The sequence below is a fragment of the Polistes canadensis genome, unplaced genomic scaffold, assembly GCF_001313835.1.
Source record: "Polistes canadensis isolate GaletaPanama2010 unplaced genomic scaffold, ASM131383v1 scaffold_45, whole genome shotgun sequence".
NCBI lineage: Eukaryota > Metazoa > Arthropoda > Insecta > Hymenoptera > Vespidae > Polistes > Polistes canadensis.
The window spans coordinates 890,161-917,850 of NW_014569592.1; the positions used below are offsets into that span (position 1 = coordinate 890,161).

The 27,690-nt window shown below is 35.4% G+C and overlaps 2 protein-coding genes across 9 annotated transcripts in view; both read right to left on the bottom strand.

Annotated features, from left to right (window-relative positions):
• Nucleotides 1–4,043, bottom strand: part of LOC106785150 — a 35,144-nt gene extending 31,101 nt beyond the window's left edge. Inside the window, exon 1 of the mRNA XM_014745352.1 lies at nucleotides 1,908–4,043. Coding sequence (XP_014600838.1) covers nucleotides 1,908–3,146 — 1,239 coding nt within the window. The 5' untranslated portion in view covers nucleotides 3,147–4,043. The remainder of the gene's footprint in view (nucleotides 1–1,907) is intronic.
• A 4,729-nt stretch (nucleotides 4,044–8,772) lies between these two features.
• On the bottom strand, nucleotides 8,773–27,481 carry LOC106785098. 8 transcript variants are annotated; one of them, XM_014745263.1, is made up of 9 exons: nucleotides 24,792–25,069; nucleotides 16,183–16,703; nucleotides 12,918–15,927; nucleotides 12,715–12,835; nucleotides 10,427–12,511; nucleotides 10,110–10,302; nucleotides 9,773–10,021; nucleotides 9,141–9,694; nucleotides 8,773–8,857 (listed from the first exon to the last, which is right to left on the bottom strand). In XM_014745263.1, the coding sequence occupies exons 1-9, from the start codon at nucleotides 24,919–24,921 to the stop codon at nucleotides 8,854–8,856; spliced, it is 6,867 nt and encodes a 2,288-aa protein (XP_014600749.1). In that variant the 5' UTR covers nucleotides 24,922–25,069; the 3' UTR covers nucleotides 8,773–8,853. The 8 variants fall into 8 exon arrangements, with proteins under 8 accessions (XP_014600749.1, XP_014600754.1, XP_014600753.1 ...); XM_014745268.1 differs by lacking the exons at nucleotides 8,773–8,857; nucleotides 24,792–25,069 and adding exons at nucleotides 25,902–26,456; nucleotides 26,816–27,481 and having other exon boundaries at nucleotides 8,953–9,694; XM_014745267.1 differs by lacking the exons at nucleotides 8,773–8,857; nucleotides 24,792–25,069 and adding exons at nucleotides 25,902–26,456; nucleotides 26,527–27,481 and having other exon boundaries at nucleotides 8,953–9,694.
• Nucleotides 27,482–27,690: the final 209 nt, after the last annotated feature.

Genomic DNA, 27,690 nt, shown 5'->3' on the forward strand with positions numbered 1-27,690 from the left:
AAAAAAAAAAGAAAAAAAATATTTTTTCGTTTGTGATACATTACAAGATATAGCTAATAACTTTATTGTTGACGCGACTATAAAAAGTTGGTAATAAAAAAAAAAAAAAAAAAAATATATTACCGTTTGTGATACATTACAAGATATAGCTAATAACTTCATTGTTGACGCGATTATAAAAATCAGTAATAAAAAAAAATAAAAAAAAAAAATAATCTCTTTCATCATTTGTGATACATTACAAGATATAGTTTTCGTAGAAAAAAAAGATAGAGAATTGCATTAGTAAATAAAATAAGATATCCTACTGAAAGGCTTACAACGCCTTTTCTTCGTTCCTATACATTTCTCTGGTGGAGGGAAGGATTAATCGTAGGAGTAGTGTACGCATTCAGCGTAAGCGCGGCATAACTTTTCTTATTGCAACTCGAGGAAGGGAACAAAGGATCCTGAGACATCGCGGCGGCGCATCCGCTATCGCAATCCCATACGCGTAGGAATGCATCACACGATGTTAGCAGAGAAAGATGGGGGAGAAAAAGGGGGAGAAGGGAGTAAGATAGTAAGGGGGAAAAAAGGGGGAAGGGAGGAAAGGGCGAAGAAAGAAGAAAAGAGAAGAGGGAGGAGGAGGAGGAGGTGGTTGAGGATGGATGTATAGGAACACTGATGAGAGTGCGCCGTCTGATTGCGAGAAAATCCTCACCTCGCAATACAAAAATGTATTCCTTAGCAAAAATAACTTCAACATAATTATACAGCGTTACGTTTTAAAAACGTATACGACGTTTAACTACGAATCTAATCGAGATAATAATAATTAATATACCCCTTGCTATATATATATATATATTTTTTTTTTTTGTTTATATAATATGCGTACTTACTACGGATCGTTTGATGAATAAGAAAAAAATTTAGCAATAAATCAAAGTCATAGAAACGAGCGAAATAATTATCTGACGGTACCTTACAAAATATAATGATATATGTATATATATATATATATATATATATTACTTATCTGTATATATCGGTGGTTAACAGGTAGCTATTTGGTAAAATGAAATACTCGTTGACCACTTTCGAGAATTAGGTACGAAGAGATTATCGGGATCGATTATTATTTTCAGTGTTTTTAACGCATGTATAATAGGACCTTTAGCTGGTTATGAATATAATCGGTAAATGTAAATATGTGTGTGTGTGTATGAGAGGAAAAGACGGTAAAGCCGAGCTCAACGCGTCTTAATTACAGTTTAGATGATGCCTGACGTAATCCAACTCGGATATCTTTCTTTTTTTTTCTTTCTCTTTCTTCTGATACTTTTGATACAACAGCGCACCACCGTTTCGCGATTAATCGCGCGCGTAAAGACACACTCGTACGAATAGAGAGAGAGAGAGAGAGAGAGAGAGAGAGAAGCTCATTATTATTCAATTAAAGTGAGACAACGTATTAAACGGGTAGCGTGAAACCACCGACTATGTGAAGTATGTAGTAAGTTTCTCGAGTTCGTTTGCGGTATAATAACAAGGACGAATGCGAGTAAGCGGTATCGCGTACCAGTTTCGAGTAAATACTAGGACTACTCTGAGAAAGATTGTTTGTCTCTATTTCTTGGTGAGAATGCAGCATTCCTATTGCAATCAGTGACCGTTGGATGATATCTAAATTCTCTTTAAAGAAATACGAAACGTGAAAGTTACTCTATCACGTGGACGATGTTTTTTCTCACGTTTGGAATATAAAATATATTTAATGTTAATTACAAAGAAGAGAGAGTATTTTTGATATTTATTCCTAGTTAAAAGTAGAAAGGAAAATGATTATTAAGAAATCAAATCATATGACTATTCTTTTGAATTCCTATTCGATATATTAATTGAATAAATGATGACCCCCTTACCTTAACGAAAGAGTGAAATTTGACTTTGCTCGGTGAAACAGGCGGACTGTTGGGTGGTCTTTGCTGTGACGAATTAACTAAATTCTGGACCTCTAACAAACATCCTTTCCTGACGTATTTATTCCTAGGGCTACTCTGAGTATCCATTTCCATCTTGACTTTCTTGATTAATTTCAAATTTTCTTTAGTATTTTGTCTGAGTATTATATGGCTTAATCTTCTCGTGTTGGCTCTTGAATCTTCTATGCAGATTCTCCTCCACACTTTAGAAACCATACTTATTGAACAAAGATCTTGCGGTGCTAAATAGGATAGAATTTTAGAAATTATCCTCCAATGATTACTCTTTTCTCCCAATAGTGCAAGAAGATCTACTGTCTTTCTTCCAGTGTAATCTGGTTTAACTTTTGTACGATGTCTTGCCAATGAAAAAGTACGATGACTAAAATCCAACCTTTTAGGTTTGATCTCTGTTATAGATGGTATATCAACGATACAAAGTTTATTTAGCAATTTTGGATCTTCAGTCGAAGATAGATTGTTAGTTTTCCTACCGGTAGGAGAACATGCTATGCAAGGAGTTATAGTTTGATAATTAGAATTAGATTCCTGGGGTGTACTCTGTGGCATAATGACTAGTTTCATTTCCACATCCTCTTCTATTGGTTCTGAAGCAATAAAGGAAGAAGATGGTACCGCCAAGGAAGAAATTGCTGGAGAAGGTGGTGGGGAGAGAATTTGTAAACTGGCAGATGCCAATGTAACAGGCATTGTAGTTTTCCATGCTCCATAAATACTACTAGTAGATCCTTCACTAAAATCTTCATAAGTTAAGTTTAGATTATGAGAGGTGCTACATGGACTGGCATGTTCTAAACTGTGACTTTGGCTTGTGATACTCAAGTTTGATGTTCCTATAGAGGAGTATGCACAATCTTCATGTTCGGAAATGACAGAGTCAGCATTACGTGTGCTATTGGGCAATTCATTAGGCTTCAAACGATAACGTTGTGTGCGATTCGATTGATAGAAATTTTGACGTATCCGAAAATGCCTTTTTAAAGGAGTGACGCGTGATTTGTACCTTGCAGTTATCGGAGTATGCAAACTGGAACGTGGTGTCAAGGTTAAGTAACCGCTGTCAACACTGTCATGAGAATCGTGCGAATTGTTTTTACTTATATCGAAGGTAATCGGGTGAGCCGGTAGCTCAAAATTTATATTGCTTTTTTCCTCCATTATGCTGATTTTTCTTCTTTCACTTTTTAGTTAACTTGTTAAAAAGAAAAAAAAAAAACAAACTTCTCACCAGCCACAGAGACTACCTCTTCTTAGAAACGATTTCTAAATCGTATAAAAGCACCATATTACGTATGTACCGCTGAACGACGCGCGTGTCCTCGATGTACCGACTTACTTACGCACGTATTATACACAAATATTTCAAACTTTAGTCGCGTCGATCTTATATTCGGCTACTTTTTTTTTTTACGCATTAGTATACCGTTGACAACGTCAAATCCATCGTTAAATTGTAAAACGGCACGTACATATTTATTATTTCTTTTAACGTTGAAATAAATATTCTCTTTTCTTACTGACTTATTATTCTTCTTCTTGTTTACGCGTTGCACTGCTAATAATTCTTCTTTCTTTCTTTCTTCTATATCACGTGTTTAGCGCGGGAAAAAAGGGGACGCACGATATTGATAGAGAGCGGGAGAAAGCAAGAAAGTCACCGCTACGAGTCACTCACAAGCATCCGTTCGCGCGCGTCTGTAAACAAAAGCTTCGGGAGGATCGTTAACCGAGAAGAAGAAGAAAAAAAAAAAAAACGACGTACATATATTTTCTCACTTCTTCCCACGATATTTTATCCGAGTCAAAATATTAAAATATAATCGTGATCCCTTTCCTTGGAATGACTCCGATACGTCATTCCGAATTAATCGAATTTTTCACTTTCTAACACACTACGCACTAACACACAATATCTCTCACATACTTTACAAGGCCATAACCGATATACGAACGCTCGATATTGCGGTATTGCTGCTACTGCTACTACTGATGCTGTCTGCTGCCTGGCTAAGGCAAGAAGCGGGAAATACACGCACGCGGAACCGCTACCCCCTTTCCTCTTCTCTTGCGGATCCCCCCACACGCTTTAAGGAACCACTTCGAAACTTTGAAAACTGTTTATCCCTTCTCCCACCACAAGCCGCTAGACGATCCTCCAACCAATGAAATATCTCGTCTTATCCCGCCGTTCGTTGCCAAGCGCTACGATTGGTTGCTCTCCTGCCTTCCTTCGATGTTCACCAGCAGCGTCCTCTGAAGGACGACATGGTAATACAACGTCGCTGTTGCCGAGGGAATTTCGGAGTAACGCAATTGTTCCAGCTTCCACGACGATACATTATTTCAATTTTCGGAAGAATCTAATTCTCCTCGATGGTAATGATTATTATTATTTTTCTTATGTAATTTTGTTTATTGATTTTATTTTTCAATGAAAATTCTTCAAAATGGTTCTTCCAACGATCGCTATACGAAATTATTTCGCAAATATATCTTTAATCTCTTTGTTCTTCGTTTGATCGTTTACGAGAACACTATTTCTTTGTGTTCATTATTTGAATGGTTATTTTATGATTTATTCGATCGAAATTTTATTTCATAGATTTCTATATTCGTTAAATTCTACGTTTATATACTTTAAGAAAATTCAAATATTTTTTCTAATATTTCGTATTTCTCCGTTATAACAATAGTTAATATTTTATCGATCGAGTAACGTAGTACGATATTATATGTTCAAGAAATTTTAGTTAATTTTTTGATATATATATATATATTTGCATGTTGAAGATTTCTATATATTTCGATATTTCAGAAAAAAAGTAACGGAATTCGACCATTCTTTTTTTTTTTATACATATAATATATAATTACTACGAATCACGCCACCTGTATGCAAGTAACTGGTTCGATACTCAATTTTTATTGGTCGTCGATAAACTTGTCGGTTGAGCGACAAATTCCTGTTGATACCATATTTGGATCGACATGTTTTTAATTTCAATTATTTTTCCTATAAACATGAATTTTAACGTTCACGTTTATTAACAGAAGAAAACTAATTAACTTTACTTTATTTTATGCTTCAATATATTTGCAATGCACGTTTTATTTTTTTTATATAGGAATATTTTTGCAGTAATAGTGTAACATTTTTATAAAAATTTATTTTATATTTTTTTTATTATTTTTGTATGTCCTTTTTAGCGTATTATTTTTGAATTTATAATAAGTCTCAATTAATATTTTTTTCGTAATAGAATATTTCAAAATTCTTATTATAATATGTAAGTTTAATAATCATAAAACAGGTTTCTGTGTAGAAAAATTTTAAAGCTTTACATTGCAAATAAATATCAATTATTTCAAATTTACAGTTGTTATCAGGTACGAATATTTCTGTAACTCATTATATACAGAGTTGATTATACAAAACAATGTAAGCAATATATGTTTTTATTTACAATAAATAAATTACATTTTCATTGATAGTTTAACAGAGTCATAGAATTAGGAAGAAAAGTGATTGTAACGCTATCAAAATGTTGGCACTTTTATAATCTATAAAAAGTGATACTATTCCTTTAGTATGCTATTATAAAATCTTATAACGGTCCCATTATCTGATATATCGACGACTATTAGTCATACTTGGTTCCAATTAATCTGGTTCAGAATGAAATTCTCAAAGATGAACTAGTGTGCCAACATAGCAAGTTATTATAAAAGCATACCATCGAAACCACTTACATATAGCAGTTTTCATCAGTTATGCGTTCTGGTAAATATTTATAAAATCTTAAAAAGATGTATATATCGTTTATATTACATATAAAATATCATTTGCCAACAATTTGTAAGTGTTACCTTCAACATATATGTAAAATTTAAATGATTCATAAAAATATAAGGGGGAGGAGTTTTGCCTTTTTTTTTTTTTTGTTTGTTTGTTTGTTTAAAGTTTATAGTGTTAAATCAGATGACATAAGCCAATACTATGATGAAAGTGTAGTTATAAAATATAGTTTGACAAACAATGTACAAGTTGTAAATTCAAATTTAGTATTTATTTTTTTTCCCCTTTTTTCTTTTTCTTTTTTTTTTTCTTTCTTTCTTTTTTTTTCCCTTAAGATTTTGTAATACTGAGTTTGGAAGAAGCCAAGCCAACTCGCGAAGAGAAATTTAAGAATGATTCGTAATTATCGTTTGCATAACTTTTTTTTTTTTTGTTTTTCGTTTACTATTGGATTAGATATCTTACTTCACATTCTTACATGACTTTTTTTCCATATAATTTTTTTTTATTTATATACTACCTAGGGGGGGGGGGGTTTGTATTATATCTTTTTTTTTTTTTTACTCTTTTTCTTTTTTTGAAAATATAATTTAATATACGTATACTAATCTCTAATATAAAATATATTTTAAGTACCAGTTCAATGTGTAATTTTTGAAAGCTGTATGTATATTTATATCGTTTAGAGAAAGAGTTTTAATCTAATCAATTATTTATTACTTAATATTGTAATTGGAAACGATATATATAATTTTCTTTTTCTTTTTTTCTTTTTCTTCATAAAAACATATACATATCTTTTAATGTGATAATACTTCTGCACATTTATAAAAAAAAAAAAAAAATTTGAAAATAAACCGAAAATATATTTGTAAGCTCAATTCAATGTAAATTTCTCATATCAAAATATTTCCTATATTCAAGATAAAAATGACGAGAGACGTGAATATTCATCATAGGAATATTACTTAAATGAATAATAGATTTGTAATGATATGTAAATGACATCTTGTCATGTTTACATTGAAAAATTTTTTTTTTTTTTAATATATCTATAAATGTAGTTATTAAAAAATATATTATCAAGATTGTTTCTTTTTTTTTTCTTTCTTTTTAAAAAGTCATTAATTTTATGATCACATTAAGCTAGTAAAACAATAAACTTAGCATTTATAATCAATGCTTATAGGGTTTGAATCATTTGAAATTTTGGAAGTGCATAAAAATGACGTAATATGTCTTTGATAGAACGATACCTCTCTGCGTGAAGTATTATTAGATTTTGTTGTTATCGTATCAGATAATTTTCATGTGTTTTAATATATATTCAATTTCTATCTTATAATATCTTAAGGGAAGAAATGTTGGCTTGGCATTTTGGGCACACACACACACACACATGTACACATTACGAAAGTATACATGGCCTGTAGTTGGAGCTCAATTAAAATAGACACACCAAATGCTACGTTAGACTATGTTACATTGATATCTTTCAGTGACAATCACTTTGACTGGACCTCATTGTATATAATTGTGCGATATACAACCTGTATTGAAATCATTTTTTAACTCAAGCACGTTTAGGTACAATTTCTGCAAATTTGAAATCTGATTATGCTATAGGAAGGACATCGTGTACTTAAGTGCTTCATTAACATCGTCTTGCTTTCTTTCATCAGACAGTTAAATACAAGATACTATACAACTGTCATTTAACATGATATATACTTTAATTTTGAAAAATTATGAACAGAATCAGTAAAATGATAAATTGTGTTATTAGTAATAATAACAATGGTTAATATACATTAAGCATAGTAAATTGAACACTGTTTATGTGGTTTCTACAAATTTCATATTTTCTTTAAGGAAAAAAAAAAAAAAGAAAGAAGAAAAACATATAATCTCTCTATTAATTTGTCAAATATTTTTTTCAGTAATTTTAAATTCACAATAGTAGAATATTTAAAAGTTTCGTATTAAATTAAAACAACCGACGCTGTTTCTGTATATCATCAGTTACTTAAATCTACAATAATAACTAACACATGATATTTTTATATTATACATAAATATATACAAACGTATCTTCTCTTATTTATATATTCCAACACTTATTCAAAACTAATATCATACATGTGTGTGTGATAACGCGCATGTGCGCTTGCATGTGTCGTTATATGTACCGATAAGCAAGATTTCGTATTAACTTGTAACATCTGAATACTCTTAATAGTTGCACACACATTTGCACTTTAAATACAGAATCACATACCAGTCCATTGCACGTTATATTGCTACAACGTTATTATATATATATATATATATATAATATAATATATCAGAATTATATATGTTCTTTCGAGTGATGTATTTAAAGATTTGAGAAGAAACATTGTAAAGTGTTAGATGAGGACTATACAAGCATTTACAATGTTATGATTTTGTGGTAGAAATAAGCATATATATAAGCATATATATATATGCATATAGCATAATCATATATATATGAGATATTGGATATCTTTTAAAAGTTTTCATTTTGTAACTCCTTTTTTATTTCCTTCTTTTTTGTATTCTATCTATATTTTGTTGTTATATTAGACATAATGGTATATTATAGTTCTGTTTCCTAGTTATATTTTACGATAATTATGTACTCTCGTTGAAATTTTTCAAATGTTCTTTTCAAAGTTCTTACTATCATGACGTATATTTTCAAATTTATTGTTAGATATCATTAACAGTTAATTACTTTTGGTCAACAGTATTCACTGTACATCCATATATAGTAGATAGCAACTTTTTCTTCCTAAATTAATAGAATTTTATGTTAAGACCATAACATTTTAAAGAAATATTTTGATCACAATACAACATCATATTAAATGTTTTTCTTTTCTTTTTTTTTTTTTTTTTTTTTTTCTTTTTAGGACAAAAAGCAAGGAAGACAAAAAACAACTTTCACTTTTTATAAAAGTACATCTTTTAAATGGCCAACATACATTTTTATGAAATATAGTATCTCTTACTGAACATTTGCTGATGTAGCAAATAATTTTGGCACTATGTATCTCNAGCAACTTTTTCTTCCTAAATTAATAGAATTTTATGTTAAGACCATAACATTTTAAAGAAATATTTTGATCACAATACAACATCATATTAAATGTGTTTTTTTTTTTTTTTTTTTTTTTTTTTTTTTTTCCTTTTTTGTCGTTTTATAGAGATTTATCAGAGTTGAAATGCTTTTGTACAAATCCCTCATCTTTTAAATGGCCAACATACATTTTTATGAAATATAGTATCTCTTACTGAACATTTGCTGATGTAGCAAATAATTTTGGCACTATGTATCTCCTCCTATCTTTTGTCGGCTGTGATCTTCTCTAACGCGTTCATCTGTAGCAGTAATTTTCTTCTGAGTATTTTCTTTTTCCCTACATTTATTCGCAGTTCTATCCCCATGAATATTTGTACTAGACTCTGTTTCAATATTATGTTCAACAAAACAGTGCACTTGCAATTCATTTACATTACGCATAGACACTGGACAGACTTGGCACTTGTATGATTGTTGTAAATTATTTTCCGATGAAACTGCCGATTGATTAGCATTTTCCTTCATACCGTATTCCCGTTTCTGTTGATTAAATTGCGAATTAACAATGTGAACATCCATCATAGATTTGGGATCTTCAGTTGCAATTGGCACGTGATATGATCGAGACATTTCTCCTTCCGTCGTTGGTTTCACGGGAAACGAATACATTGGATGTTGAGTTATAGGTTCACCTTCGTCTGAAGATGTTTCACTTCCGCTAATAGGATGTTGACTTTGAACTACTTCTGTATCCCATTGACCCATTTTATTGGGATCCTTTTCGCAAAGCCTTTGTGCCAAAATCTATTAAAAATGTAACAATATTGATATATTGTACATTTTATCTAGTTGTATTATAGATAATTTCGAACATATACTAACCTGAAGACTAGTAAGACTGTTATCACAATCCGTGGTGTCGATATCATTTAGATTGATACCAGATCTTTCCATTTCGGCATATGTACCAAATGGTAATTTACCCAAACATTCTAATTTCATAATATGCATTTTACTACGTAAATGTTTAGCCAAATGACCGTGTATTCTGAAGGCGATTTTGCAATCTGTACATTTGAAGGGTCTAGGATTGCTAGTAGTGGCAGCTCCAAAAGTAGACGTCATACTGACCTATATCCCAATTATTACATATTTATTATGTTTTAATAAATTAAAAAGTTTAATATAAATCGAAGATACAAAATTTCTTAAAAAATACCTTATTGTGATGTGAAACTGATCTTTCGTGTTTCGTTAGGTGGCCTTTTGTTCTGAAGGAGACTGCACAACTCTCACATCGAAATGGTCTTTCGAAATAATGAATATTGATATGCAATCTTAAATGACTAGGTTTGGTGAACACCTTGTTACAAATCCCACATATACTTCGGCCGTCTTCCGTAACACTGTAACTATATACCATAGGTTTAATTCTTATAATGATTATTTTATTTTTTTCAAAATCAATTGTATAAATGTACAATGTAATATATATGTGACCACTTTTATAAATTATAAGAAAATGATAAAGCTCACCTAATATAATTCGGTGCTGGTCCAGTGGATGGTTGTAGAAATTCAGCTTGAGGTTTAGCATTTCCTACAGTTGGAGATTGTGACCTAAAATCTGGACCACCTACAACCACTTTCCGAGCTACCGTGTGTTTAATACTATCCACAATATTTTGTTTCGTCATTTCTGCATTATGTTTGATTTCAGAACGATCTGCATTCTTGATATCTATATTTTGTGGTCTAGGTACATCCTGCAACTTAGGTGACTCGCGCGTAGATGATTGTATTATTTCAAAATGACGTCTTGCTTCTTGCGGTTGAGATCTATATTCTGATCTGTATTCCGACATACGCATGTCTCTACTAGGAGGTCTATTATCTGGAATAACTTGTCTTGTTTCCATATTTCCTGGTGGGACGATCTCTTGACGTACATCCGTTGGTATTTGTTTAAATTCTGTTCCTAAAGGCTGTATCTCCTGACCACGTAATTTATAATCTTGAGTTGTTAATCGTAACTCTTGAGGTTGGGTACGATAATCTTGATTAGGCATTCTGACTTCTCTGTTAGGAGACCGAAGCTCTAGATTTCGAGGACTTTGACTTTGCATTCTAATATCCGAAGGTAATCGCATTTCTTGGTTAACTGGTCTTACTTCTTGATTCGCTACGTTCATTGTTTTAAGTATGGAAGTTCTTTCGGGTTCGTTGTTACTGTATTGTATCGGAACGAATCTGTTGTTAGGATCGGAATGAAAATGTTTCGGTGAATGACGATCTAGAACAGGTGTGTTACGAGATGATATATCAACTGAATATTTATTTCTTTCTATGGGATTGATATTTTTATTCATTACGATGAATTCATATTCGATATTACTTCTCGGATTGTTCTCATGAATATCTCGACTAGTATGCTGCTGCTGCTGCTGCTGGTGCTGTTGCTGTTGCTGTTGCTGCTGTTCTTTATCTTTGTGTACCGATTCGAAATTATATAATAATCTTTCCATTGCTACGCTGTTTTGATAAATCTTTTCACGAATTTCTAATTTAATTTCGTCCGCGGATTGTTTTACTGCGTGTTTGATCTTAGATTGTATTAATTTCTGTTGAATTTTCGTAAAATCCGTATACGTTACTGTAGGAATGTCACTAACGTCATCTACATTTCTTGTTCTCCCACCAACATCTTGGTATTTAGGATAAACGTCTCTGTTATCTCCGCTTATTATTGTTGTATCAATTTTCGAATTTCCAACACGATATTGTTGTTTGATTTTACTATCCATAACGTGTCTCTCGGTAAGATATGCTTGAAGCATACGTCCTTCAGCATTAGGCTTCCATTCCCTTCCTTGTATAGGTAATCGTTCCATTGTTTGCACTATTGTTTGTAATACAACTGGTTCTGATACCGGTGTCAAGATGTCAGCAGGCATTGCTCTTTGTGGTACTGGTGATGGTACAGGTTGCTGTTGTTGTGCAGTAGTAGTTTGCTTAGTCGTAAGATCCATTGGTTGAGATATCTGCTGACGCAAATCTGAATCGGTTATCTCTTCTACTTCGATATCCGAGTCTTCTTTTTTCGATAATTGTATAACACTGCTTCTTAACTCATCAGCAGCTGTCCATTTTGAAGGGAAATAATAACGATGCGAATGATGTTCATTCTGAATGAGGCTAGTTTCTTGATCGTTCGTATTATGATCGCTCGTAGATAAAGTGCTCGTGGAAACGGTTGATATGATATTCGTTGTAACTGAACTCGATGGAAAAGTCAAAGTATAAGGATATGTCGTTGGTCGACCCGAAGGCAATAATCCTGGTAATCTGTTAGTATTACGTTGCGACAGGCTAAGCAAACTTTGCGCAGCTTCGTGCTCTTCGCTCCCAGATTCTTCACTTTCGTCTCCTTCACCTTCGCTCTCTTCTTCCTCCGAAGTTGATTCTTCGGTATTTCCACCGACGGCCAATCGCGCGATAGCTTCTTTATCGATATTCTCGTCGCAAACTGTTGTTGGTACCGGAGCTATTCCAAGCTCAACACATTTTTTATAATGTGCTTTTGACTTCATATGTTTCGTGAGATTGCCCTTGGTCTTGAAGCTGTTGACAAATATGCAAATGTATTGTCATTCATTTTTATTAATACAGAAACATAAGGCACAAACAATCGAGAAAGGAAAAAAACCGTGAATTTAAAAGAGGATTAATTAAATACGAAATCACACAAGAGTTGAGACTGAGATTGTTACAAACGTTACAATGAATGTTACAATACATAATAATGATTTGAAAAAAGAAATTACCTAAAGGCACAGTGCCTGCAGGTGTATGGTCGTACATCCGTATGAGTTCTGATATGTTTCTTCAGCATAGAAGGCTTCTTACAACGAATTCCACATTCTTCACAGACATACCGACCCCGACCTAATCGAATCGAAACGGGAATGAATCAATTTCTTCCTGCAAATGTAAACCCGTAAAGTAAGATAGGTCTTATATGACTTACCACGACCTCTAACATAAGTGTAATCCTCGTTACTTTCAAAACCACCGTCGAAAATTTTAATTCTTTTGTATTTTTCTAGTATATCACTTTCTAAGCCACTATCCGGACTCGTTGGAGTGATAGGCCTCTGCGAAGAATGAGTTAAAATATCTTCTCGCATAGTACAAGCGGTGGTATAATTAAGAGGTCTGTTTCTAGAATCATAATGTGCCAAATCCAAATCTGGTGGTGTTTCTTTGCAAATTTTCCAATTGGAATACATAGAAAGACCGTGCTGTTGCGTAACATACATAGGCTGCGGTCTGTTAAGGGTACAATAAAATACTCTAGTTGAACACTTTAAACCTAGATATGTATAGGCGTGTCCATTTAAATAAAGTTGTCCGTAAGATTTTTTTGGTCTAGGAGTTTCTGGGCTTATCAGGGAAAGTGTATTCGCCGTTGGCGTAATACCGTGATGTTTTTTTGGCGTAAACGTTCCAGGTTTTAACGGTAAAGAAGTCGGTCTTAAAAACTTATTAACACTAGTCTCTTCTTTAGCACCGTCGCTAGTTTTCGGCGATTTAGCTTCAGACTTATCCGTTTTAACAACTAATTCTACGAAAGTTTTACTTGGCACTTCTGACTTGGATGAATCTAAATTCACAAGTATCACTGGGGGTGTTTGTGAAGGGGGTGGCGGTGGCGGTGGTGGTGGTGGTGGTGGTGGTGCTACTGCTGATGCTGTTGCTACTACTGATATTTTAACTATCGAAGGATCCACTTTTAATTTACTTTCACCAACCGTGTTATAACTTTCGACTACCTTTCCTCCTCTCCCTTCTAGAACATTTATTTTGATACGGCCATTTTCACGAGAAGGCGAAGAATCGTATTTCAAATTCGAACCATATTCCAAAGTTTCGACCTGCGTTCTACCGATTTCCAGCTCCGCAATGTTCCAAGTAGAGGGCCTCTTTCTGTTCTCCAAAGTCGATTTAGGTGAATATTTGGGCTTGGGATACGAATTTGCAGAATTAACAGGTGCGTCTATGCCGTTAGAATAAGCGTAGGTCTTATCGACATTAGGACTTTTTTCAAGAGATAATTCTCTAGTCTCACGTGGGCTTTCCATGGCGGCTTTATGTTTAGCAGGAACGTTGAGTTTGATATGACGATCAAGTTCCGTTATTAGTAACTCGGTGGCAGCAGATGTGAGAGAAGACATCCTACTTGTTCGATACTTGTCGGTAGAATTATCGACTTTAATTGTAGGAACTTTGGGACTCGTTAATCCACTTCCGCTTCTCAGACCATCGCTACTAGGAGTTTTAAAGCTAAGCTTGGTCTCCTTCGCGGGACTAGCAAGATCCAATGGTTGGCCCATTATCGAGACATGTTCACCGGATATCGGTCCAGGAATTCCAGGTACGTTGGGTGTTTGAATCTTGACTGGACTGGCAAGATCCAAAGGTTGGGATATCATATGTAATCCGGGTACACCTGGTATAACTTTATATCCAACTTCACCAGATCCAACACCAGGAGATATATCTATAGGTTGTGGTGGAGGTTGCGGTGGTGCCCCGGTTAGGGTATGCGGTCCTGGCATACCAGGTACATAAGGAATAACCTTACCACCGTGAAGAATACTCGTGATACCCGCTTGAGGTAACGTCAATGGATTATAAGCGGTTATGCTCGTCAATGGATTAAAATGCGGTTCGAGATAGTTGAAGCAGGACATAGTCGGTGCTATGTTTGGGGTTGATATGTTTGGTATGATGGGGGCCAACAATTTAGGAGTGTTTGGCAAAGATATGGAAGAACTCTGTTGTGTACTGGTAGGCGTGCTAGGTGGTTTATGGACCATAGTACCACCCGAATGAAGACCAGATCTTACCACGATTGAAGATGTCTCCGACGTGACGCACTTGTTGCTTGAGATCTGTTCGCTAGTCGGCGAATTAGTTTGTCGCGGCTCGATTCTCATGGTCTTCGTCTCGCCCATATTGTCGAGTATCCTTACCTCGCCCCCGAACATTTGCAAGGAATTAGGCCTCGGATATTTGCTTAATTCCTCGAGTGATCTCAAACTAGTTGGAACCGATTCCGAGCGCTGTTTCTTCACGGGTGGCGCGTATGGATCGACGAGTCTCGTGTTGCCTAACAAAGGTCCTGGCGAAGGTAGTGGTTGCAAAGTAGCATAATAATCGGAAGACTTAGACTCGAACTCGGATTCCCTCTTATCATTATCCAACTGATATTCCGATATCCTTGGACTGATCAGTCCCTTGCAATAATATCGTCGATGAGTCTCGAGATTATCGATACTCGTATACGGTATGGTGCAAGATGGACATACGTAACTCTCAACTATCTCCGAGGTTGTAACAACCTCGGTGTTACAAATATCACGCGTTTTCAATAAAAGATCTTTGATGATGGAAGCCTCGTTGGTACTTGCTGGCGGCGGGGGAGGAGTTCGATCCGTATTCTCCTGAGCGAAACTTTCGCTGTAACAACGTTTCCTCGTCGAGGATTCGTCCACCGATGAGAGATTCAAGGGTTGATCGGATTGTTGCTTTATCTCTACCATACTCTGTTGTCGTTGCATTAATTTATGAAGACGCGGATCAACCGCGTCTACGATAGCACGATTGTCCGTTATTATTTTATCAATGTGTTCCTGCAACCGATCTGCGTTCGGTTTTGCAACGTTCACAACAGTGCCATTATTATTATTATTATTAATATTATTATTATTAATATTATTATTATTATTATTATTGGTCAATGGTATGGAAGAATTACTGGAAGAATTCGTTGACGAAAACGAAGATGTGGTTTCCGCTTCATTGTTTATCGATTGTAAAGCGGTATGAAACTTTGGCTTATAAATCTTTCCAGTTTTGACGGTCTTCACGACGGAGGAAGTCGTTGTGGGCGTTGATGTTGGTGGAGGTGGTGGAGTTCCTGTACCGTTACTAGCACTGTCGGACAGGCTGATGTCCGAGTCTTCCGAAACCTGCTTCAAAAGTAAGCACACACACACACACACACACATACATATTATATTATATTATATATATACACGCGTCTAAGACGTTTGAAATATTTTTATCGAGATTTAACCCTTTGATTGCGAACAAACAATACTCTATATAATATAATCGTTTTATTTTCATTCAAATTATTGTTAGTTTATAATAAATGTCACGTTACGTTAACGCAAGTCAAAGAGTTAAAATAATATATGTAATATATTTGAAGAAAAAAAATATACCTTGCTGCTATCACCGCCTTCCATTTTTAAAGCATGAGTCCGAGATCTACGATGTTTGTAAAGATTCGACTTTGTTTTAAAAGCAAAACCGCAGGGCACGCAAGGATAAGGTCTCTCGTTGGTATGTGCTCTTATGTGCTTTTGCAATACACTCGGTTTCGCACAGGAAAGCTTGCAATAAGGGCAAACGTAGCCGGTTTTTCGCGATTCCGCGGGCTCGGTGGTCTCGGAGCTGGCCTCGGCTGATTCTGCCTCGGCCTTGAGGGATTCCTTTGGTGAATCTCTACTCTCCTTGACCGTTTCCCTTTTATTCGTGAGATCGGCATTCCCCATTTTGTTATCATCATCGGCCGTGCTTTCCTTCTTTGCCTCGACTCTAGGCGTAACCTCCGTCGTCGCCATCTTCTTAAACTTTTTGTGCAAATATTTTGGCTCGCCATCGTTGTTGTTGTTATTGTTATTGTTGTTATTATTGTTGTTGTTAGTTAATTGTGGATCTGTCATCGCCACAGTATAATATTCTGTAACAAAACAAATGATTAATAAGCAACGTTAACTAATTTATAATTATTTCATTATTTACTCTCACGCTTAATATAATAATTATGATAATTGTGTGTGGTAGTGTGGGGAGAGAGGGACAGGGCAGGGAATTTAATTGTAAATTTAAACAAACTAAAATTGCAAATATTTTTTAATGTTTTACTATAAATACAATCGATTTGATCAATTTTTTATTATTTTTTGTAATCTATTGTTATAATTATCGAATACACATATTTTGTTTAGATCAAAAATTGAAAGTTAACAAAAAATTGCTAGATTTGATTATAAAAGATAATAACGAGAGATAGAGAATTAATTCGGTCGGGTTTAATTTACAAAAAATTACTTTGTTTTATGAACAAATGGTATGTAACACATATATATAGAAAATTGCACTTTGGTTTGCCAAATAAATCGATCGAAAGAAGAAGAAAAAGAAGAAGAAGGTAGAAAGGTTGTGGATGAATTCGTACGAATTCGATTATATCCACTTGAAACGTTCAATATTCACGGCATACAAAAGGTCGTTCTTCAGAAATTATGCGAGAATGGATTATGAAAGCGGAAAAAGCCGAGTTCAACAGTTCAAATAGTCAGTTTGACCGCCGTATATATATATATATACCGTTTACTTATTAGGAAACTTTCCTTCGATTGGATTTCCATTTGTGTAATCGATTGATTTTTTATTTACATATATATATATATATACTTCTTTACATATACACACATTTATTCACGTAATTTATTTACGTACGAATTTTGGTCAGCACAAATTTATTTCTATTTTTTTTCTTTTCTTCTTCTTCTTTTTGTATTTTGTAATTCTAATTTTAAATTTGTGATATACAATGGATTGATTATAATATATTCGATCAAAAAACGATTTTTCCTTAAATAATTAAATATCATAAGTTATAATAATAATTAACCACACAACAATTTTACTTGGAAAAAGCATTAAATTATTTCATTGTAAATTTTAATGAGAAAATAATGCAAAAAGAAGTACTTCTTCGCATTGTTTGCTTTCCTATACTTCATCTTAAAGTTTCTAAGAATTCTTTTAACTAACACATAAGAATAAGTAGTAGAGAATTGAACAAACAAAAGATTTTAAAAGTCAGTCTCTCTCTTTCTTTTTCTATTTTAGTTATCCTTTGTTGTATAGTCATCGTTATTTATCTCTTTCTTTTTATTACTTGAATTTTGACTTTAATCGTTAAACAGAAATATCGTAATTTTTCCTTAGACATAAATTTTGGTGACATCGTTTTCTTTAACCAAGTTCTATACTAGTAATAGTAGTTAGTATCCGCCTTTTCTATTTAATTATCGTTTATTTCTATCTCAGGAGAAGAAAGCAAGATGGAAAACAGGAAATTTTACATGATTTGACTGAAAAAAAAAAAAAACCCACGTAGCCACGTATATACCACGACACAATGGAATGAATAATCTAAATAAATTAAATAATTGGCAGAAAAAACAAAACTAAACAAATATATTAAGCGTAGGAAAACAACGATGCTTAAATATTTTAATAACAATCTAATAATATTCGTGAAAAACTACGGGGGTCTTAGTTTGTTTTTAAACGATACGAATGAGAATGACGAATACAACAAATTATATAGCATTTAACGCAATAAACAATAAGATTAAGAAATAAAGAGAAAGACAGAGGGGAAAGGAGGGGGGATAAAATGTAAATATTAAAAATTGTTGTGAATGTAAATGGCGTTGATTTAACCCTTTGAGTGCTATGAACGCATATATGCGTTTGATAAAAGTTGATACGCGTGTGTTTATCAATGTGTGAATATAAAATAATGTAATATATTTCTTGTATCTTGTCAGATGAAAATAATATTGTGAGAAAAGAAATATTATAATTATTAAATATAATTTTAATTAATATTAGCATATATATATATATATATCTGATCACATTAATAATAAACCTAAATTTTCATTCGTAGAAAACACTTTTCAGTTAAAAGGTTTAAATCCAACTTTCTTTCTTTTCCTGATATTATATTCAGTTAAATTGCGAATATGTGGAAAAATAATAATATGAACACGATGACGGACTGGGGCTTGGTACGAAGTCGTGAGAAATGAATGAATCAACGAGGAGAGAAGAGACTACTTGCCTCCTCGTATTCCCATTCACCGCTTTTATGCGTATATTCCACGAAGTTTAACAGTCGTATCAACGCTTATCACAGGACGCTCTTTATGCGGTACACAGGCCGAGTCACGAGTTTATTTTTATTCTTATATCCTATGTCCACACATACAGATACATATTATATACATACATACACACACACGTGTGTATATATATATATTTATATAGAGAGTGAGAGAAATGCTTGAATATCCGCAAACTCAGAGATATCTTTCTTTTAAATAATCGGTTTATTCTTCCATCTCTTTTTCTTCTCCCTTTTTTCTTTTTCTTTTGCAAAATTTAAACGCTACAAAAAATCAAAATTAAAATAGAAAAAATAAAATGAAATGAAATGAAATGAAATGAAAAAGAAGAATAATATACGAGTTCCTAGATATTAATTTTCTTCGTGGCCGATAAAAAACGTTATACTCGAAACGTTATTCGAAATAAGTAAAAAAAGAAAAGAAAAAAAAATTACACGTTCGCGATATTTAATTTCGTCATGATCGATTAAAAAGAAAAAAAAAAAAAAAAGAATAAAATAAAAACTTTACTTTCGGCCAATGATAATAATAATAATAAAAAAAAAAAGAAGAGGTTCTCTCCCGAAGATTAAATCTCGTGTAATAATAAAACAAATCGATAAAAAAAAAAAAAAAAAAAAAAGATAATAAAAAGGAATCATTATAATTCGACCGGTTCTTTTTCTCGAGCATGATTTTTCTTTTTCTATTTCTTTTTTTTTTACTTTTCTCAATGCTTATTGATATTATTGTTGGGGGTTGCCCTCTATCGCGATAGCTCGATCCTTGACCTCATCTTCTCTTCAGTGCCATTTAGACGACTTCTCTCTCTCTCTTGGATGTATCTCTTGTTAGAATTATCGATCTTTAGATATAATTTTTGGCACGTGTATTTTGTCTTAATAATGAGTGAACGAACGATGATAGACCACCCCTTTTTTCTATTTTTTTTTTTTCCCAATATAACACGACTAAAAAAGATTTACTATCTTTCTTTCTTTCTCTCTAACAATCTTTTAATTAATTTATAATAATTCAACTGTGTGTGTGTGAAATCTCCTCCTACTTTAATTATAAATGATTTTGCATATTAGTATCGTACCGAAATATTAAAAAAAGAAATAAATAAATAATTAATTAATGAAGGAATAAAAGAAAACAAATCTATTAGATATCGAAACCTACGTAAATATAGTCAGATTGGGATGAAGATGATGGTAATACTCAGAGAAAGAAAGAGAAAGAGAGAGAGAGAGAAGATTGACCTTTGTGTATTTATGAGAGGGCGAGGCAGTGGCCTTTAATTTATGCTTAAATTGCATCGCGAGGACTGGGCATCGTTAATATATACACACATACATGTATGTATATGTGCAATATTACTTACGTACGTCTCTTCTTTTTTTTTTATTTTCTTTCGATTGATCTCTCACGCTTGTTATTTTTTTCTTCTTGTCATACGAGTACACGTGGCACGCACACACACTCACCACATAATCACTCACTCACTCACTCATACACTTACTCATATACACGCGCATAATTCATAATCTCGAATTATATATGAAAAAAAAGAAATATTTGTCAATGTTTTCATTTAAAAAAAAATGACATACATACATACATATATACATATATATATATATATATATGTAAGATGTGGAAACGTGGTTAAATTGTAAATATTGAACGTGTCATAACGCGATAGTAGTAGTAATCGACAAAGTAATTTAAGAGGATTTAATGAGCATAGAGCAGCACGTTTGGTCAACAGTGAGTCACACTTTAGGTTCGGCCTCGACCTCCCCCTCCCCCCTTCCTCTCTACCCTTCCCTTCCCTCCCCCTTCTTCCACCCTTTGATTTAACGATAGTTTTTTTGTCTATTTACACTGCACGATTCTAATGGCGTCACGGGTTTCTCGTTGATAAAGTTTTTTTGACGGGCCTCCCCCCTCCCCTCTTCTTCTATCTCCTATTCCACCTCTTCCTTCTCCTCCCCAACCATAGTTTCTCGATTATTAATGGAAATTCATTTTCTTTTATTTTTACAGCATTGAATATAGAATAAGTTTATTCGACGATGGTAGTAGTTAGAGGCCGAAATTACGAACGAAAACAATGGATGAATGGTCCAAGAAAAGACCCCGTCTCTTTACTACACCAAGTGGCAAACGAGTCTGCTGCTGCTGCTGCGAGAAGAAAGAGTAGAAGTAGAAGTAGAAGAAGAAGAAGGAGAAGAATAAGAATAAGAATAAGAAGAAGACGAAGGATAGTCTCTCTCTCTCTCTTTTTTTTTTTCTTTCCGAGATAGCCATGCGGTATAAAAAAAGAATCGTGAGGTGCTGCCATCAGCAAGGAAACGGGAGAATCCCGTACACGCAAGTGAGTCACGCGTACGTGCGCGGCTATCACTTCTCTACACACACATATACATATATATATATATATACATATACAATCGATGCATATAAGAGAACGGAACCAACACCGACCTGACGACGCGACTACGACGACGACGCACAACGATGCTTCCCCCTAACCCCTTCTTCTTCTTCTCTTAGCGGCCAACCCAACCGAACTCTAACGTCGACGACGTTCTTTACGTCCCCTTCCCTCTCACTCTCTCTCTTTATCTCTCTCCCTCTCTCTCCTACCAATAATTTCCCCTACTTTTACTTTACTTTACTTTACTTTGCCAGCAGCAGCGGCGGCAGCAACCGAGCCAGCAAAGCAGCGAAGCGCCTACGGTCACCACGAGGGAGACCCCTGATCTCTCCTCTCTTCTCACTTGGTTTGGTTTGGCTTGGCTTGGCTTGGCTTGGCTCAAACTTGGCTTGGCTTCTTTTCATCCCCACTTCAAAAGCAAGCAAGCACATTGTACTAGTGCTAACACATCATATCACTAACACGGCCCAACACATTAATAAAACGGAATAGTAGTCACAGGCAAGTATGGAAGTGTTAGAAGTAGTATGTATGTATTATTATAACTTACAAACTTCTCGTTGAGAGGTTGAACACACGTATTTACGCAAATTTCACTAACGATTGACTCTAACACCACATACCAGCGCAACAACTGCATCAGCAACAACAGCAGCAGCAGAGGAAAGCATAGCAAAGCAAAGCAAAGTAGCAAGCAAGCAAAAGCACGATGATAGAGAAAACGATTGGGTCAGACACCTCATGAACGTCTACCTACTAGCCGTGTCTACCACACTGTTAGAGTGTCTACTATGTTATCCCTAGGACGTTCACGGCCGTGTGTATTATATATCTACGGAATTCCCCCATTGTCTTCTGAACGATCTCTCTTTCTTTCTCTTTCCTTTCTCACTCTCATTTTCTTTCTTTCTTTCTTAATCTTTAACTTCTATTTCCGTTTAATATACACTACTCTCTATCCCTCAAAGATTTATATTTTTCTTCTTCTTATTATTCTTATTCTTATTCTTATTCTTCGTCCCTAAAGAAAGATACCTTTTATTTTTTCTTTCACACCTGTTATATCTGACAGAGCAGGAGAGAGAGAACCCAACAAAACAGAATTGTTTTTCTATCTTGTCTTTGAACACATCATATAGTCGTGTTTTTTTTTTTATATATATATATGCTCTCTCTTGTTTATATTTTTTAAAACTATTTTTTTCTTTTTTTTTTTTTTTTTAATTTACTTTCCTTCCGTCGCGTTTATTTTCGTATGACGAAAAAATTATTTTTCTCGGATTTTCTTTCATAAATAACTCTACGTAACCTAACAATCTCTCTCTCTCTCTTTCTCTTTCTCTTTCTCTCTCTCTCTCTCTCTCTCTCTCTTTATTTCATTCTCGAAAATATCCGTCTTCTTGAGTCGTTGATAAAAGGGGGAGAACGAAAACGAGATATCTTCTTGTTCGGTGATACGATAATCGATTTTCTTTATCATCCTAATACTCGGAATTTCAGTGGATTTAAGCGGAACTTTGAGGCTGCTTTTAAACGAACACGAAGCATGCTTTCTCGTACGATATGAAGTTTTCTCGGTAAAAGAGTTCAGAAGAGATAAGCTTTCGAGAAATTTTACGGGGGAAACCTTTGTCACTCGTCATTTATCATCGTTATGATAGAGACTGAAGGTTGTCCTTACGATTATTTTTATTTGTTACTTTCTTTATCTTGTAAGTGGGAAAATCGTGAAATCTCGTACGATAACATTGAACATTTTTTTTATATCGGGTTGAAAAATCTACATTTCGGGTGCCGTTTCGTTGCGTGCCCGTGTAATTGCAAATTACCTTCTCTATATATGATTAAAAATAAATTCAATAAAATATTGCACTACCGTTTCCTTTCTATTTTAAAATACAAGTCATTCTTTGATAAGAATCTTGACAAACAAATTTCTACGTTCTATTTAACAAACGCATAATCTAACGAATGTTAAAACTCTTATGTGATCTTTCTCTCTTCCAGCGTTATACTTATTGATTTTTTTGTTTTTTTTTTTTTAAATTACACGTTAGTATTTTTTATTACACATGATCGATGAATAGATTAATAAAATCGTGGATTGGATGAGAGAATGGATGATCTCGACTGACTACGAACGAACACTTGATAAAACGTTTCCTTATACACTTTCTCGAAGTTATAATATTTGTGTTTTGAATTCCTCTCAACACTCGGGAGTATTACATAATATTTAAGCGAAAGAGAGAAATAACAGCACGCGTTAGATATTCTAGAAGATCTAGACGTTCTAACACGAGTTTACAATGAACGAACGAACGAACGAATGAACAAGGCAAGAAGAACTCTCGAAAGACGAAGTGTATTTTGCTTGAGAAAGTAAAAACGATTTCTCGAAAAGCTGTAATAGTTTAAAGCGAACTCAATCGATTCCGGGTAACGCGTTTCTTAGATATCTCGCGACAAATTAATCGAATACCTTCGTTAGATCGTGTGAGAAAAAAAACTAGCTAAGGAATTCCGTGCTCGCAAGCTTGGATTCTTGTTGTAGCCCACGCGTGACAACAAGCAAGCCTTCTTTCTACCAACCAACAGAAAGAGACTCCACCACTCACTTTACTTCTCAAAGAAGGTTCTCATCTCGAGTTTAGATTCTATCGTTAGTAGAATATATAACTTGTTTCTCTTATCCAACTTTCATTTCCTCTCTTTCTTTCTCTTTATAGATCAAAAACAAAACAAGTTTGAAAAGGACGAATCGGTTCACGTGACACATTCAATATGGCGGCCGACGCGCGAAAACAACAAAGATTCGAAATCCCATCGAAGAAAATCAATGAATAAATCGAAATCATTTGTCGAAATCTTGATATGGAAAATTAAATTACCAATTTTGTAGGTAAAAAAGAAAACACAGATATGGAAACAAAAATTATTATTGATAGAAGAAGAAGGAGGAGGAGGAGGAGGAGGAGGAAAGAAGGAAAAGTTTGGAAAAAAGATTTTTCATGCGAAGATGAGACAACTGCGACACGATATCCTAGTCGTCGTTTAAGAACGGAGGTGTCTCTCTCGTGGCGTTGCATGAAAATAGCCGAGTGTACTTGGAATATCACGCGGCCTACGCGGTAAGCATGCTAAAAGGCGTTCGTCGGGTCGCATCGGCTTAAGAAAGAGCGAGCGAGTGAGTAAGTGAGAAAGAGAAAAAAGAAAAAAAAAAAAGAGAGAGAGAGAGAGAGATTGTACGGTGAAGAGAAGAAAGAGGAGGAGAAGAAGGATGACGATGAGGAGGAGGCTGAAGAGAAAAGGGAGGAGAGTCTTTCTCGGTGCTTCGTGTTCGGGAGAAGGAAGAGGAAGAGGAGGTAGAGGTGGTGGAGGTGGAGGTTGAGAAGGAGGAGGGCTCGTGGTTCACCTGTCGTCATGGCAACGCTGCTTCGCCGCTCACTTGTTACTCCATCGGAATGGCTCGGCCCTCGGTCGGTCGGTCCTCTCTTCGTTCGCAGCATCCGTAGAGGATTACGACGAACGCGAGTTACGATCATCAGTCGTAAGAGAGGCGAACTCTTCTATCGTTTATCGCAAATAGGAAGAAGAAGTTACTACTAAAGAGAGGAGGGAGGAGGTGAATAGAGAGAGAGAAAAGAAGGGGTTATAGGAAATAGACATAGGTAGTAGTAGTAATAATAGTAGTAGTAGTATTTCCGCAGGTTTACACACATATATCAGGGAGAGGAATACAAAAAGAAAATAATAACAAATGAATAAATGTAAAGTAAAATAAGAAAAAGAATAATAAGAAGAAGAAGAAGGGTTATTCTATATCTTACTAGCTCTCGCTAAGCTCGTTGACTTTCGTGCACGCTCGTGCTACACACGCTTGCATTTTTCTTTTGCTTTATGTTTTGCTTTCCTTTGAGTCTCGGTGGGTCACGTTGAAGTGAGGAGAGCGCGCGAAGACTCCCGGATATACGCGGAGGACGGGAACACGATTTTATTCGAGTCGCGGCCTCCTAACTGGAAGAGGACTGAAGAGGGGTTCAAGAAGAAGAAGAAGAAGAAGAAGAAAAAGGAGACAACGTCGAAGACGACGCTGACGACGCCGAAGACGACGACGACAGCAGCAAACGGCGCTCTTTTCTTCGCTCCTCTTCTCTTCTCTTATTTTTTCTTTTCTTTTCTTTTCTTCTGTTGGTCGCTCTACTATACTCTCTCTCGACGCGCACTCGAGCAGAAGTCACTCTTTCTATTTTAAGCGACGTGCACTCGGACCCTCGCCGTTTCAACGCAAGCGACCGCGCATTCTCGATTTTCTACGTGTTGAGGAGAGAGACACGATGGACGAACAAGTTCTCTCTCACTCTTTCCCTTTTTATATCTTTTTCTCTTTGGAACTCTTGACACATTCACACACACACACACGCGTACACATGTAGTACGCTAAAGATTGATCTCTCTCTCTCTCTATCTCTTTTATCCCCTGTTTTTATATATATAATATATAAAAAAGTATGTATGTACTTACTATGTCTCCCTTCCTTCTCGTTATCCACTTACGAGCGCGTCGATCTGTTTGCTATGCAAATCCCGTCCGACCGGCGCTGACGTAGACGGCGGCAACACCAACGCAGAAACGGGTCCGTCGACGATATCTCCTACTAACACACTTAACCGCTGCGCGGTTAGTCATTGCCCGCGGACGCGCACACGTAGAAAATGTAATCGGACGACGACGATGATGACGACGACAACGACAAGGTGGTGGAGGAGGATGAAGAGGGGAAGGTAGAAGAGTAGGGGGTGGGGTGAGGAGGGATGAGGATCAACGGCGTCGCGCGGGGTATGCTGCAACACTTTCGAGGGAATCTCCTTCTTCTATCTTTCTTTCTCTTTTACTCCCTCTTTCTCTCTCGTAGCACGTTGCGTTATCACAGAACTATCTATCTCTCTTTCTCTCTCTCTCTCTCTTTCTTTTTTAGCGTTGACACACGGACACACACTGCGTGTTGCTGACAACTCTTGATGCCACCAGCGCTCACCACACCACTACTACTTCACCAACTCTGCTTTTATAACTGAACTGAACTACTACTATTAGTACTACCACTCTACTATCGTACTACTACTACTACTACTACTATACTACTAACAGAGAGCAGCAGCAGCAGAAGAACGACGTCGTCGACGACACAAGCGCAACACAGAAGCAGCACGAGTGGCAGTGTAAAGCCAGCAGCAGCAGCAGGGAGAGACGTCGTCGTCGTAGCGGCTGCTCGAAAATTCTCTTTCTTTCTCTCTCTCTCTCTCTCTCTCTCTCTATCTCTCTTACTCACTCACTCTCTTTCTCTTTAAGAGTTGCTACTGGTATTGGTGCTACTGCTTGACGTCATCGGCGCCTAATCGCGAGACGTACTTGCCACACACACCGTACGTACGTACCCGTCTAGTATGCAAACCGTCTGTGACCGTTCCTTCTTTCTTCTACTTCTTTTTATTATGTTTCCCGTATTCTATTTATCTCTTTTTCCAGGTAGAGAGAGTGGATGACGATCAGACGTCACGACGATGCTGCGTCCTCTTCGCTCGCGCACTCCAGTCTAAGGAGATAACCATCCTTCTCCTCCTTTCGTATAATAATGATGATGATGATGATGTTGATGATGATGATGATGATAATGATGATAACGATGACGACGATTTAAATGATGACGATAATGATAATGATGACGACAACAACGATGTCCACCTCCTCCTCCTGGATCGCGCCGTCTCCTCACGTGTTGTTTCTCCACCTCCAGCTTCTCTTATTTCCACACCACCTCCCACTCTCGTCCTCGCGCGAGACGTTCGACGTCCGTCGTCGTACGTACCTACTAGATTCATCGATCGAACCACCACGATGATCTTTTCATCGATTCCTTTTTCTCCTCTTTACTTCGTTTCTTTTTTTTTGTTTTTGTTTTTGTAATTTTCCGTTACAGAAGATCACCAAGGAGAAAAATAAAGAGAAGTATACAAGGATGATGGAATTGACAACAACAAAAATTCAACTTTATGGTCCTTAATTTCTCTTTCTATGTATTTTTCTTCTCTTTATCATATATATCTGTATACATATACATAACCACACATACACACACACACACATATATACACTTCTATATATATATATATATGTATATATCAATTTCGATCTATCTTTTTGTTGAAGAGAAGACGCAAGAACGACCAGTCGATCCGCGCGCTTCCGCCGGCCCGCTTCCACTGACTGAGCAGCTACGAAAACCACCGAGCGAGCCGTTCACGCGTACCGG